This window comes from Melozone crissalis, unplaced genomic scaffold, assembly GCF_028551555.1.
Source record: "Melozone crissalis strain CALT ecotype California unplaced genomic scaffold, PUWL_Pcris_2 ptg000019l_1, whole genome shotgun sequence".
In the NCBI taxonomy this organism is placed as follows: Eukaryota; Metazoa; Chordata; class Aves; order Passeriformes; family Passerellidae; genus Melozone; species Melozone crissalis.
In genome coordinates, this window is record NW_026535797.1 from 4469389 (window position 1) to 4483131 (window position 13743).

At 50.1% G+C, this 13743-nt stretch overlaps 1 protein-coding gene across 1 annotated transcript in view; it reads right to left on the reverse strand.

Moving 5' to 3' along the window:
- Window positions 1-2009: 2009 nt before the first annotated feature.
- The window catches only part of DMBT1 (deleted in malignant brain tumors 1), a 61880-nt gene continuing 50146 nt past the window's right edge, over window positions 2010-13743 (reverse strand). Inside the window, exons 43-47 of the mRNA XM_054277256.1 lie at window positions 4872-5022; window positions 4349-4560; window positions 3937-4109; window positions 2980-3368; window positions 2010-2295 (exon numbers count right to left, since the gene is read on the reverse strand). Of these exons, the coding sequence (XP_054133231.1) occupies window positions 2010-2295; window positions 2980-3368; window positions 3937-4109; window positions 4349-4560; window positions 4872-5022 (1211 nt within the window). The remainder of the gene's footprint in view (window positions 2296-2979; window positions 3369-3936; window positions 4110-4348; window positions 4561-4871; window positions 5023-13743) is intronic.

Sequence of the window (13743 nt, forward strand, 5' to 3'; positions counted from 1 at the left end):
TCCAGCTCACAAAATTTTGAGGCATTAGATAAATGGTTTTAGAATGATGTGAGAGGAGAATTAAAGAGGAGAAAAAAATGATAAAATAATTGTGCTAAACAACTCGTGACATGAAAGTTGAAATTGTTTGTTAATCCTTTAACAGGTGTTAGGATTACAAAGCTGTTCTAAGGCATTGCAGCAGAATTTATTGAAGATAAAGATATCACAGCTTCCCACAAGTGGCACATGTGAGTCTGTCATCAGTGAGGCATTTTGGTGGCTCATAAAATGTAAGGTTTGCCCTGCATCCACCCAGTGAGTGATGCTGACCTTTGCTCTGACATTGGGCCCTGTGAAATCAGCTCCTTCAGTGCCAACCTGGCAGGAAAACCATCAGGAACAGAAACAACAGCCAGGAGGGTGACAGCACCAACCACTGGTGTGAGGGAATTGTCAGCAGCAGGGGTAAGAGATTGAAATATTTATAATTTTAATAATTATAATATTTATAACATTACACTTAATATAATTATAAATTAATATACTTTATCTTATCTAATATTTATAATATTTATAATTATATTTTAATATATTGAAGTAATTTTTATATTAAGATATCTAGAAGTTCCCTGTGGAGTGTTTCAGAAGCAGAGGCTCAGACCATCACTTGGAATTTTCAATCAAACAGACCACACTCTTCAACACAGTAAAACATTTGTATTTTAAGCACAGAGACATTAATTTGAGGGACAAAATAGATTTCTTGCTTTGTAAATATTCCCTCCTTTGATTATAAATTACACTGCTCACAGACCAGATTAATTTTAGCTTGGAAATCTCTGCATTTTATAAATAAGCCCAGACCCATCATTGTTTCAATGAGAAATATAGCACTAAAAGCAATACTCAGAGTAATTAGAATATTGTGTAGCCACAATTCTTGTTGCTAGAAGAGCCCAGCCCTATGAGTGAAATTTCTGGGGTTTGATCTCAGCTTATTGAAGGTCAAGGCACAAAGAGCTCCAGTTTTAAAGGGATGGCTCCCAGATCAAAGTCAGAAATAAGCAAACTCACAGATTCATTGCTTTCAACTATTTGGACAGGCTTCACATTAGCAGGGATGACAACTCAACTAAACAAACTTCATAAGCAGAACACAACTGAGGAAATGAAATATTTCTCAAGAAGGCTGGGAGTTTGCTGTCATGGGATTATGGGATCATTTAGCTTAGAAAAGACCTTTAAGATTATTGAGTCCTACTGTTAACCTAGCACAGAAAGGTCCACCTAGAAACCATATCCCCAAATCCACAATCAGACTGGAGCTAATTAGCACAATCCAAGGAGCTATAGCACTAAAAAGGATTACAGGGATCTCTCCTTTGGAACAGCCAGGGAAGTTAGACTTTTTAAAACATGCGTGAAAGCAGAAGCTTGCAAGGTGAGGATCTCTTCCTTTTTATGGCAAAATTCACAAAACCAGATTCCAGTTTTAAAGGGATGGCTCCCAGATCCAAGTCAGAAATAAGCAAACTCACACATTCATTCACTGCTTTCAATTATTTCGACAGGCTTCATATTAGGAGGGATGACAACTCAACCAAGTAAACTTCATAAGCAGAAAAAAACTGAGGGAATGAAATACTTCTCAAGAAGGCTGGGAGTTTGCTGTCATGGAATCATGGGCTCATTTAGGTTAGAAAAGGCCTTTGAGGTTATTGAGTCCTACCATTAAACTAGCACAGAAAGGTCCACCTAGAAACCATATCCCCAAATCCACAATCAGACTGGAGCTAATTAGCACAATTCAAGGAGTTACAGCACTAAAATGGATTACAGAGAACTCTCCTTTGGGACAGCCAGGGAAGTTAGACTTTTTAAAACGTGGGTGAAAGCAGAAGCTTGCAAGGTGAGGATCTCTTCCTTTTTATGGCAGAGTTGGCAAAAGCAGATTTCACTGAGACATGACAGAGCTGTGGCTTTTCTTGGAGCCCGTTGGTCACCCTTGGAGCAAACGTGAGAGAGATTTATTCATCTTTCCCAGCGCTCTCACTGGGAGCATCCCCTCCTCGGAGCTGGAGGGGCCCAACCACCACATCCACTTGTTCCTCAGCAGGGCTGGTGTCCCTCTTGGGCCTGGAGCTGCAGCCCCTGTAGCAGTGGGAGGAGTAGTCCCCGAGCCTGCAGACCAGCATCTGGCACTTGAGGTACACCGACGGGTGCCGGCTCATGAACTCGAAGGCGTTGAACTTGAACCGAGCAAAGTGGCTGGAAGGGGAGTAGTAGGTGGCATAGGAAGAATCTCTAGGACACCTAGAAAGGAGCAAAAGAAGGGGATTATCTTCATGGATGCATACATGCGCATTCCCGCAAAATTAAAATTCAAATTATTTGATTTATTATGATAAATTCCCGCGAAATTCAGATTAAAACTGAATCGTGTCATAGTCGGGTAATAGGAAAGCAGCGGGATGAAAATGTAACCTTCATAGCATAGTATGGACTTAAAAAATATAGAAATATATAAAATATATAATAAAATATAAAAAATATATTTTAAAGTACTATGACGCAGCTGGAGGGTTGGAAACTCTTCTTTTTCCAAGAGAAGGACACTTTAGGTGATGAAGAGGGAACAACAGACTGTTGTTAATGTCAGTGTTATACAAGGCCTAAAAAATTAGTCTAATGCTTGACCTGGTTTTACTAAAATATTTAACTCCTAGGATGAGAAATCCTACTGCCAGTTTTCACTGTGTCCACTTTTCTCCCACTACTTCGAATTTTGTTCACAGGACAAAGAAGGAGTAAGTGAAATGAAAGTAAGGTCTAAATATAATTTCTTATTTCCAAGTTCATACTGCAAAAAGAAAAAAAAATCAAAGACCACTTTTCTCGGTCTATTGACAGGGAGTTCTAACCCCATTCAGATTGGCTGTATTATTTTAAATAAATGTGGACGACGGGTGTGCTTCTAGCTTTGAAGACAGCTCTTACCCATTCCTGACTAAGTAATAGGCCAGCGTGTTAAAATCCCGGGGGTCAGGTGCTGCCACACAGGTGTCCACAACCACCTTCAGGTTTGGGTCCGAGCTGTGGAGACAGGCTTGCAGGTAGAGGTTTTGGTTGAGGCCGATGTAGTAGGGAGAGGCGCGCACTTGGCGCTGGAACGCCGGGGACTCGTAGAAGGTGATGTTCATGTTGTATCTCCCAAACTGGTACTCGTCCACATCCACGGTGTCCTCAGCGGCGTACACCACCTGCTGCCAGCTCTTCCTCAGCATTTTGCAGCTGACGTGCAAGTTGATGTTCTTCTTCCTCTTGATTATGTACCCGGAAGATGCGACCCTGATGGTGTTGGAGTAGTTGATGGTGTCGTTGTTCTCCTGTTTAATGATTCAATTTCAAATCAGGAATTGTGCTTTTATCATGTGCCACTGTCATATTTCCTGAAAAATCCCTTCGCCAGGATTTCTTCTCCTGGGAAGATGAGAAGCCTCAGCTCCTCCTGTGTTTGCTGCTCTGAAATGTGGTCTGGAGATTGTTTATCCAAACACGTGAATTGCTTTTACTTAATGACCAGTCACCATCAGCTGTGTCAGACTCTGAGGAGTCAGTCACGAGTTTTATTATCCATTCTTGTTAAGCCTTCTGTCTGTATCCTTTTCTTTCTTTAGTATAGTTTTAGTATAGCATTCTTTAATATCATATCATATCATATCATATCATATCGTATCGTATCGTATCGTATCGTATCGTATCATATCGTATCATATCGTATATATCATTAATATAATATAATATAATGAAATAATAAATCAGCTTTCTTAGAACATGAAGTCAGATTCCTCATGTCTCTCCTCATCCTGACCCCTCTCAAACAACACAGTCATGTTCCATCTAAGTCTTGCCAAGCTTAGATATGCAATTGAGTGCCCAAAACACAGAGTTTACCTCTTGTATTGTCCCACAGCCGTTGTAGGGGATGTTGAATACAACCTCCTGTGAGGTGACTGTCGGTCTGCAGTGATTGTCATTCAAGGTGACCCTCCGTGCTGAGTATCCCTGGGACTGGAGGTAATCTCTGCTGACCACTACATGCATGTAGTCTGGCAAGCACTGAATGGCTGGTAGGAGAGGAAGGTACAATGTATTTGTGAATTTAGGTATTTGGTAATGATTAGAGACAGTTTTTTTCTGAATTTAGAAGTCAGGTGGTTCCCACCCCAACCCACTCTATTTCACATCCATCATTCAATTTCCACAATTCAATTTCCAACAATCTTTAAATTTACACAGATATTTATTCTGCAAACAAAAGCAATAAATAGGCTTGTCTGTTGGGAAACACTGGCCAGGAACTTACTGGTGTTGTGACCTGCTGGAATGGAGGAGTAGTGAGCCTGAAAGCCTCTGAAGGAGAATCTGGAATCACTGTGGAAGCGAACACTCATCATGTTTGAAGAGGACACGTATGTGGGAAAGGAGCCAGAACAGAATCTCCCAAGAAGAGGGGAAGAGTGGAGAGGTCCATCATAGACTTCAATGTAGTCGTGCTGGCACATCCCGCTTTGCATCCTGGTAGAAAAACATCAGCAATTTATCAAATCCATTTCAGAAACTCTGATTTCACTGCCTAACATGTGATAAAGTCTTTCAGCATTTAAAGTTTTCTCAGCACAAATTTAATTTGGCTTTTATGCAGCTCTAGCAGAAGATGGTGAGTAAAAAATGCAACATCAATCCAGATTTTGGTCTGGTCTTCCAACTGTGGATGTCATTGGAAGTATCTTTGAAATTGGGAAGGTTGGTTGTTTCAAATAAGATCTCAAACTTGTCAGGTAAGTTTTAACTTTGATATTTGCCCAGGGAATCAAGGTTTTACTTACACAATATCTCTAAATGTCAGTGTTACACGGAAATTATTCTCCACTTGTATTTCCCACACGCAGTCAGCGTCGTTTGGATAATTTCCTGGGTAGTTGGGACTCTGCAGCACCCCAGAGGGATCTGAGACTGAGCCACCACAAAAATAAGGTGCTGCAGAAAGAAATGGGAAAGAATTTACTGTTACAGTAACCTCTGCAAAAGTGCACTTGTGCTGTGTGTGCCTCACCCACAGTTATTGAAAAGCTGGTCTCCTGCTGACTGCAGGTGGTAGATATGGGAACTGAGTCAAAACTAATATTTGTTTTTGCTTTCATGTTGGATTTGGAATTCCCTCGGGGTGGATTTCCATCCATGGTGTCAGACTACCCTCTTCAGGCTGGGCTGGTAACACCTGGATGCTTTCTGCCCCTTTTTAGATTTGAGGTCAATTCTGGGAGGTGTCATGACAGTTGAAATGGAAGCACCTTCCTCAACAGACAGCCTCTCATCAGTTACTCTGCTACTTCTCTTTATTCCCCCAAGGTCTTTGGAGGGTAAAAAAGTTGCAAGTTTTCTAGAAAACAGCAACTTTCTGGTCTCAGACTGAAATAAGCCCTTCAGGCTGCTGTGAAAGTCCTAAGTACAAACATAGCTGCAAAAAGCTTTAGCGTTCCTGCCTGCAATAATGACATAATTCTTGTCACAGGTAATCCTAAAAGTGTCTTTGTAGGAAGGTGAGCACAGCCTCTGAATATAAATGCTGCAAGATGTGACATTTAAAGATGAAATCCATTTTATATTCTGCTTGGAAAAGATCACTCACACTTGCAGCGATATTGTCATAGAGACAAAAGACAAATTTACAGAAATGTGCAACAGGGAGACAGACAGATCACAAATAAGCAAGGTGAGGAGAGCCACAGCTCTGGTGGAGGTGGTTGAGGTGGCCACTGGAGCTGTGGGTGTGAAGGAAGAAGAGAGACATGTGAGAAGTGCAATTTGTGAGAAAGGAACTGAGGCCTGGACAAGGCCTCGCCTTGAGGCACAGAGTGACAAAATGGGGACCACAGAGAGGCAGGGAAGTGAAAACAGGAGATGAGGCACAGAGGGCCCTGAGCTCCAAGGGAGACCCAGTTGAAAGCACTGCAAATGGCTGGATTCTAGTTTCTTCTGATCATATCCCAAAACCCAGAGTATATCTAGAAAACAACTCTGGCACAACTAGTACAGGAATTGAAGGGATGAAGGCAGATTGACTCCTGGATGCAGTGAGAGGCAATTCCTGTGCAAAGAGTTTCATTGAACCAGCAATGATTGCAAAGTTTCTGGACTCAAGGCACAGCTGTGCCATTTGCCAGCTCTTCCCCATGCTCTGTTTGCATCCTCACTTTAGTTTGGGGTGGCCTAAGAGGAGAGGCCCAGGGCTGGGAGACTGCCTGCAGTGCAAGGAGCTCTGACAAGGGAGAGGAGGAGCAGTGGGGAGGGCAGTGAGTGAGAGTGGACAGGGTTACCTGGTGTGCTGCTCATTGCTGTGCTAGCCACTGTGCTTGTGGTGGTCAGCAGTGCTGGGCTGGACACCTCCGTTGTGTCCGAGGCTGGTGCTGTGGTGGTCATTTCCAGAGGGGTGGATGTCTCTGTAAGTTGAGGATGTGATGAGTTCAATGGCCATGAAAAGCAGAGGAGGAGGCCCAATGCCAGGCAAGAGGGTGGAGCTCTTTCCTTCCTTTCCCCCATGCTGGCACCAGCCTGACCTGTCCCCACTCCTGCCCCATCCTCTATAAAGAACAACCTTTCAATTCACAGCTTTACCTCATCAGTGGATGCCAACAACAGGAATTGTGGAGATCCTGCTGTTCCCCCGTCTGTGCAGGAATGGGGATTTTGGATGGCATGGGCTGGAGTCTCAGGCAGCAGAAGAGCCCAGCCTCACCTCCGCCCTGGCCTGATCCCAAACCCTGTTAGAATGATATGCCAAAGATCCAGAGTTCCCTGCTGGCCACTCACCTGCACAGATGACACTGGCATCCTCCACGTGCCCGCAGTTGTGCACGCCCCAGCCATTGTGCTGGCACATCTGCAGGGAGGGCTCGTCCCCGCGGCACTGCACGTCGTCCAGGAAGATGCGGCCGGAGCCCGGGCCAAAGCGAGCGTTGCGTGGGGCTTCCAGGGGCTCTCCACAGCCCAGCTGCTGGCACAGCACCTGGGCATCCTGCATGTCCCACTGGTCATCACACACGGTGCCCCAGGTGCTGCCGTCGTACAGCTCCACGCGGCCCTCGCAGCCGTTCCTGCCGCCCGACAGCCGCACGCCGGGCCCTGGCACACGGCACAAGGCAGGGATTGGGGTCACTCAAACCCAGCATCCACAGTCCCCACCACCTCTCCTACTGTTTTGGAGATTTGGTCACAGTAACCATGGTCTGCGGTGGTGCAGACGCTGACTAGGAGATAGGAGACGAGAGTGACTGAGGAAAGACCCTGCGTATGGAGATGGCACAAGTGCCCTGTCCAGGGACCTGCTAGATGTCCCTGGGGACAGAGATGCTCAAGACCCTGTGTCATGTGCAGAAAAGCCCTTTGCTACCTGTGCATGAGGCCCATTCACTGTGGGGGACATTCATGCAGCCTGGAGATGTCAGGGGAATAGGGGAACAGCAGCACTGCACTGACCAGGATCAGCCCTGTCGGATACCCCTCTTATTGGGGCTGGCTTTAAAATTGGGCCTAAGCTGGGTGGGCTGGACTTACCTGTTGTGAGCAGCCATTGAGGAGGAAGGGTTGGCTGGGGAACTGCAACAAAGAACAGGCAGTCAACAAATGGGTAGTGAATGCAGCAAGATTGTTACAATGGATGGACATGGACATAGACAGACATGGACAAAGACATGGACGCGCACAAATATGTGGGTGTGGATGTGGACATGTACATGGATGTGGATGTGGACATGAAAACCCAGGCTGTAGGATGTAAAGGGGATGAGAGGAGGGAGTTCTGTCCAGCCTTTCTCCCATCCAGACACCACTCTGATGTGCTCCCAGTCCTGCTCCATCTTTCCCACTCTACAGTCTCTCAATGTGTTTTCTGTGACCTCATCACTCAGCCCCAGCTCTGCCCAGAGAATTCAGCCTGCCTGCCTTCTGTGGAGGAGCCCAAAACCCTTCAGATGGTCTCTGCTGGCCACTCACCTGCACAGATGACACTGGCATCCTCCACGTGCCCGCAGTTGTGCACGCCCCAGCCGCTGTGCCGGCACATCTGCAGGGAGGGCTCGTCCCCGCGGCACTGCACGTCGTCCAGGAAGATGCGGCCGGAGCCCGGGCCAAAGCGAGCGTTGCTTGGGGCTCTCAGGGCCTGGCCACAGCCCAACTGCTGACAGACCACCTGGGCATCCTGCATGTCCCACTGGTCGTCACACACGGTGCCCCAGGTGCTGCCGTCGTACAGCTCCACGCGGCCCTCGCAGCCATTCCTGCCGCCCGACAGCCGCACGCCGGGCCCTGGCACATGGCACAAGGCATTGATTTGAGTGTCTCCAACCCAGCATCCACAGTCCCAACTTCCCCTACTGTTTTACAGATTTTTGCCTCTGTGACTTTGATCTGGGGTGTTGCAGATCTAGGGAGATCAGGGAAGGGCAGTGACTGTGCAAACATTGTTGGAATACAGTTGGCAGACGTGACTTCCTCTGGCCTTGCTGCCACTGTCCTGATTCCGATCCCTGGGGACAGAGATGCTCAAGAGCCTGGCTCACGTGCAGAAAAACCCTTTGCTACCCTTGCATGTTGCTCATTCACTGTGGGGGACAATCATGCAGCCTGGAGATGTCAGGGGAATATGGGAACAGCGGTATTTCACCAACCAGATCAGCCCTGTTGGACACTCCTCTTATTGTGCCAGATTTGGGCTGGCTTTAAAATTGGGCCTAAGCTGAGTGGGCTGGACTTACCTGTTGTGAGCAGCCATTGAGGAGGAGGGGTTGGCTGGGGGGCTGCAACAAAGAACAGGCAGTCAACAAATGGGTAGTGAATGCAGCAAGATTGTAATAATGGATGGACATGGACATAGATATGGACACGGATGTGGACGAAGATGTGGATGTGGACATGTACATGGATGTGGATGTGGACATGTACATGGATGTGGATGTAGATGTGGACATAAAAACCAGGCTGTAGGATGTAAAGGGGATGAGAGGAGGGAGTTCTGTCCAGCCTTTCTCCCATCCAGACACCACTCTGATGTGCTCCCAGTCCTGCTCCATCTTTCCCACTCTACAGTCTCTCAATGTGTTTTCTGTGACCTTGTTACCCAGCCCAAGCTCTGCCCAGAGAATTCAGCCTGCCTGCCTTCAGTTGAGGAGCCCCAAAACCCTTCAGATGGTCTCTGCTGGCCACTCACCTGCACAGATGACACTGGCATCCTCCACGTGCCCGCAGTTGTGCACGCCCCAGCCGCTGTGCCGGCACATCTGCAGGGAGGGCTCGTCCCCGCGGCACTGCACGTCGTCCAGGAAGATGCGGCCGGAGCCCGGGCCAAAGCGAGCGTTGCTTGGGGCTCTCAGGGCCTGGCCACAGCCCAGCTGCTGACAGACCACCCGGGCATCCCTCATGTCCCACTGGTCGTCACACACGGTGCCCCAGGTGCTGCCGTCGTACAGCTCCACGCGGCCCTCGCAGCCATTCCTGCCGCCCGACAGCCGCACGCTGGGCCCTGGCAAATGGCACAAAGCAGGGATTGGGGTCACTCCAAATCAGCATCCACAGTCCCCACCACCACCCCTACTGTTTTGGAGATTTGGCCACAATAACCATGGTCTGCGGTGGTGCAGACTCCGAAGACTAGAAGGGGACAGTGGCTGTGGAAAGACCCTGCGTATGGAGATGGCACATGTGCCCTGTCCAGAGACCTGCTGGATGTCCCTGGGGACAGAGATGCTCAAGACCCTGTGTCATGTGCAGAAAAGCCCTTTGCTAGCCGTGCACATAGCCCGTTCACTGTGGGGGACATTCATGCAGCCTGGAGATGTCAGGGGAATAGGGGAATGGCAGCATTGCATTAACTAAGATCAGAACCGTTGAACTCACTTCTCTTACCGTGCCAAAATGGGGCTGGCTTTAAAATTGGGCCTAAACTGGGAGATCTGGACTTACCTGTTGTGAGTGGCCATTGAAGAGGAAGGGTTGGCTGGGGGGCTGCAACAAAGAACAGGCAGTGAACAAATGGGAAGCAAATACAGCTGGATTGTAAAAACAAATTGACATGTATGTGGGCATGGACATGGACAAAGATGTGGATGTGGACATGTACATGAATGTGGATGTAGATGTGGACATGAAAACCCAGGCTGTAGGATCAAAAGAGGACAAGAGCATGGAGTTTCATCCAGTCTTTCCCCCATCCAGACACCACAGTGCTCCCAGTCCTGCTCCATCTTTCCCACTCTACAGTCTCTCAATGTTTTCTGCAAACTCGTCACTCAGCCCCAGCTCTGCCCAGAGAATTCAGCCTGCCTGCCTTCAATGGAGAAGCCCAAAACCCTTCAGATGGTCTCTTCTGGCCACTCACCTGCACAGATGACACTGGCATCCTCCACGTGCCCGCAGTTGTGCACGCCCCAGCCGCTGTGCCGGCACATCTGCAGGGAGGGCTCGTCCCCGCGGCACTGCACGTCGTCCAGGAAGATGCGGCCGGAGCCCGGGCCAAAGCGAGCGTTGCTTGGGGCTCTCAAGGCCTGGCCACAGCCCAGCTGCTGACAGACCACCCGGGCATCCTGCATGTCCCACTGGTCGTCACACACGGTGCCCCAGGTGCTGCCGTCGTACAGCTCCACGCGGCCCTCGCAGCCGTTCCTGCCGCCCGACAGCCGCACGCCGGGCCCTGGCACACGGCACGGGGACAAGGATGAGCTCACAGCAGCCCAGCTCTCTGCTCTGCCCATGTGGGCCACTGCAACGGGGCTGCTGCAAGGCCAGGCAGGGGGCTGGGGGCTGGAATTACCTGTGGAGTATGGTGCGGATGTGGTGGGCGCTGGAGCTGCGGATGCAAGGAAGAATTTGGTGTCAATGACAAATGCTCTAAACAGATCAGCACATGTCATGCAAATGAGTGCAGCCTGTTTTCTAGGAGCCCCTGTCCTGTGATTCCTACAACATCTTGCAGAGATGTTTCATTCATCTCTAATCACCATCCAGACTTTGCTGTTTCACACAGGACCCCTGTGTACACAGAGACCTCTCCCGAATGTCCAAATACTTAAAGCAGCGTCTTTCTTTCCTCCATCCACATTCCTGGTGCCTGAGCATGTCTAGGAAACAGCCCTGGTACTACCCATGCAGGACATGAGGCAGTTAAGGCAAAATGAATTTTTTGCTTATGGTTGCAGTGAGAGACAATCCCTGTGCAAAGAGTTTCATTAAACCAGCAATGGCTGCAAATTTTCTGGACTCAAGGCACAGCTGTGCCATTTGCCAGCTCTTCCCCATGCTCTGTTTGCATCCTCACTTTAGTTTGGGGTGGCCTAAGAGGAGAGGCCCAGGACTGGGAGACTGCCTGCAGTGCAAGGAGCTCTGACAAGGGAGAGGAGGAGCAGTGGGGAGGGCAGTGAGTGAGAGTGGACAGGGTTACCTGGTGTGCTGCTCATTGCTGTGCTAGCCACTGTGCTTGTGGTGGTCAGCAGTGCTGGGCTGGACACCTCCGTTGTGTCCGAGGCTGGTGCTGTGGTGGTCATTTCCAGAGGGGTGGATGTCTCTGTAAGTTGAGGATGTGATGAGTTCAGTGGCCATGAAAAGCAGAGGAGGAGGCCCAATGCCAGGCAAGAGGGTGGAGCTCTTTCCTTCCTTTCCCCCATGCTGGCACCAGCCTGACCTGTCCCCACTCCTGCCCCATTCTCCATAAATAATGACCCCTCAATCCACAGCTTTACCTCATCAGGGATGCCAACAGCAGGAATTGTGGAGATCCTGCTGTTCCCCCTGTCTGTGCAGGAATGGGGATTTTGGATGGCATGGGCTGGAGTCTCAGGCAGCAGAAGAGCCCAGCCTCACCTCCACCCTGGCCTGATCCAAAACCCTGTTAGAATGATATGCCAAAGATCCAGAGTTCCCTTCTGGCCACTCACCTGCACAGATGACACTGGCATCCTCCACGTGCCCGCAGTTGTGCACGCCCCAGCCGCTGTGCCGGCACATCTGCAGGGAGGGCTCATCCCCGCGGCACTGCACGTCGTCCAGGAAGATGCGGCCGGAGCCCGGGCCAAAGCGAGCGTTGCGTGGGGCTTCCAGGGGCTCTCCACAGCCCAGCTGCTGGCACAGCACCTGGGCATCCTGCATGTCCCACTGGTCGTCACACACGGTCCCCCAGGTGCTGCCGTCGTACAGCTCCACGCGGCCCTCGCAGCCGTTCCTGCCGCCCGACAGCCGCACACCGGGCCCTGGCACACGGCACGGAGACAAGGACAAGGAAAAACTCTCACCAGCTCTGCACCCATAGCCCCAAACTTCCCAACTGTTGTTCAGATTTTGCCACAGTGGCCATGAGGTAGTGAAGTGCAGAGCCAAAGGGGATTGGGGTGTTTCGTGACTGAGGGTAGACTCTAGGCATACAGACAGCAGCTCTAGCCCTGTCCAGGGACCTGTTGTTGTCCTGTTGGAACTGCCTGGTTGCAGAAGTCATGGATTCACTGAGGCATTTCCAGAAAACCTGTTGCAACCCCTTGGTAGCAAACCAACCCTGATGGGGACCCTTCAAGCACTCTGGAGTTGTCATGGGCCAAAGGGACCAGCAGCCTTGCACTGAGCAGGATCGGCACTGTTGGACTCCCCTCTTCTCATCTAGTGCCAGGCTGGGCATCACTTTGAAACTGGGCATAACCTGGGTGAGCAGGACCTACCTGTTGTGAGTGGCCACTGAGAAGGAGTGGTTGGATTGGCAGCTGCAAAGAAAAAGAGGGAGTGAACAAAAGCACAGTGAGGACTTGGATGTGGACGTGGTCATGAACATGGACATCAAAATTCAGGCTGTAGGAATAAAGGGGGAACAGAGCTTAGGTCCTGCCTTTCCCCCCATTCCTATACTAGCCAGACCTGTCCCCAGTCCTGCCCCATCTTCCCCAAAGAACAATTTGCCCCCTCCTTTATCCTCTAAAGCAGGAAGTGTGGAGTACCCAGTGTGCCTTCTCTGTGTAGAAATGTGTCTTTTGCATCACACAGGATTCAGCTCCTGGTAGCAAAAGATCCCTGGTGGCAGCCTCTGCCCTGGCCCTACCCGGGGAGCTCAGCTTGGCTCTGCCCAGAGAGCCCAGAACACACTTAGAGTGATATGCAGAAGGCCACTCACCTGCACAGATGACACTGGCATCCTCCACGTGCCCGCAGTTGTGCACGCCCCAGCCGCTGTGCCGGCACATCTGCAGGGAGGGCTCGTCCCCGCGGCACTGCACGTCGTCCAGGAAGATGCGGCCGGAGCCCGGGCCAAAGTGAGCATTTTGTGGGGCATCCAGGGGCTCTCCACAGCCCAGCTGCTGGCACAGCACCTGGGCATCCTGCATGTCCCACTGGTCGTCACACACGGTGCCCCAGGTGCTGCCGTCGTACAGCTCCACGCGGCCCTCGCAGCCGTTCCTGCCGCCCGACAGCCGCACACCGGGCCCTGACACATGGCATGAGGCACAACAACATCAGGTTTCCAACACCTCAGCACCCACAGCCCCCACCTCCCCTACTGTTTTGGAGATTTGGCCACAGTGACTTTGATTTGAGGTGAGCAAACCTAAAGAGGCCAAGGAAGGGGAGTGAGAGAGCAAAGACTCCCGGTGCATGGAAGGCTGATAATGAGCAAGGCAAAGCTGTGCCACACAATCCCAACAGTCTCACGTGCTTTTGGTACCATGTTTG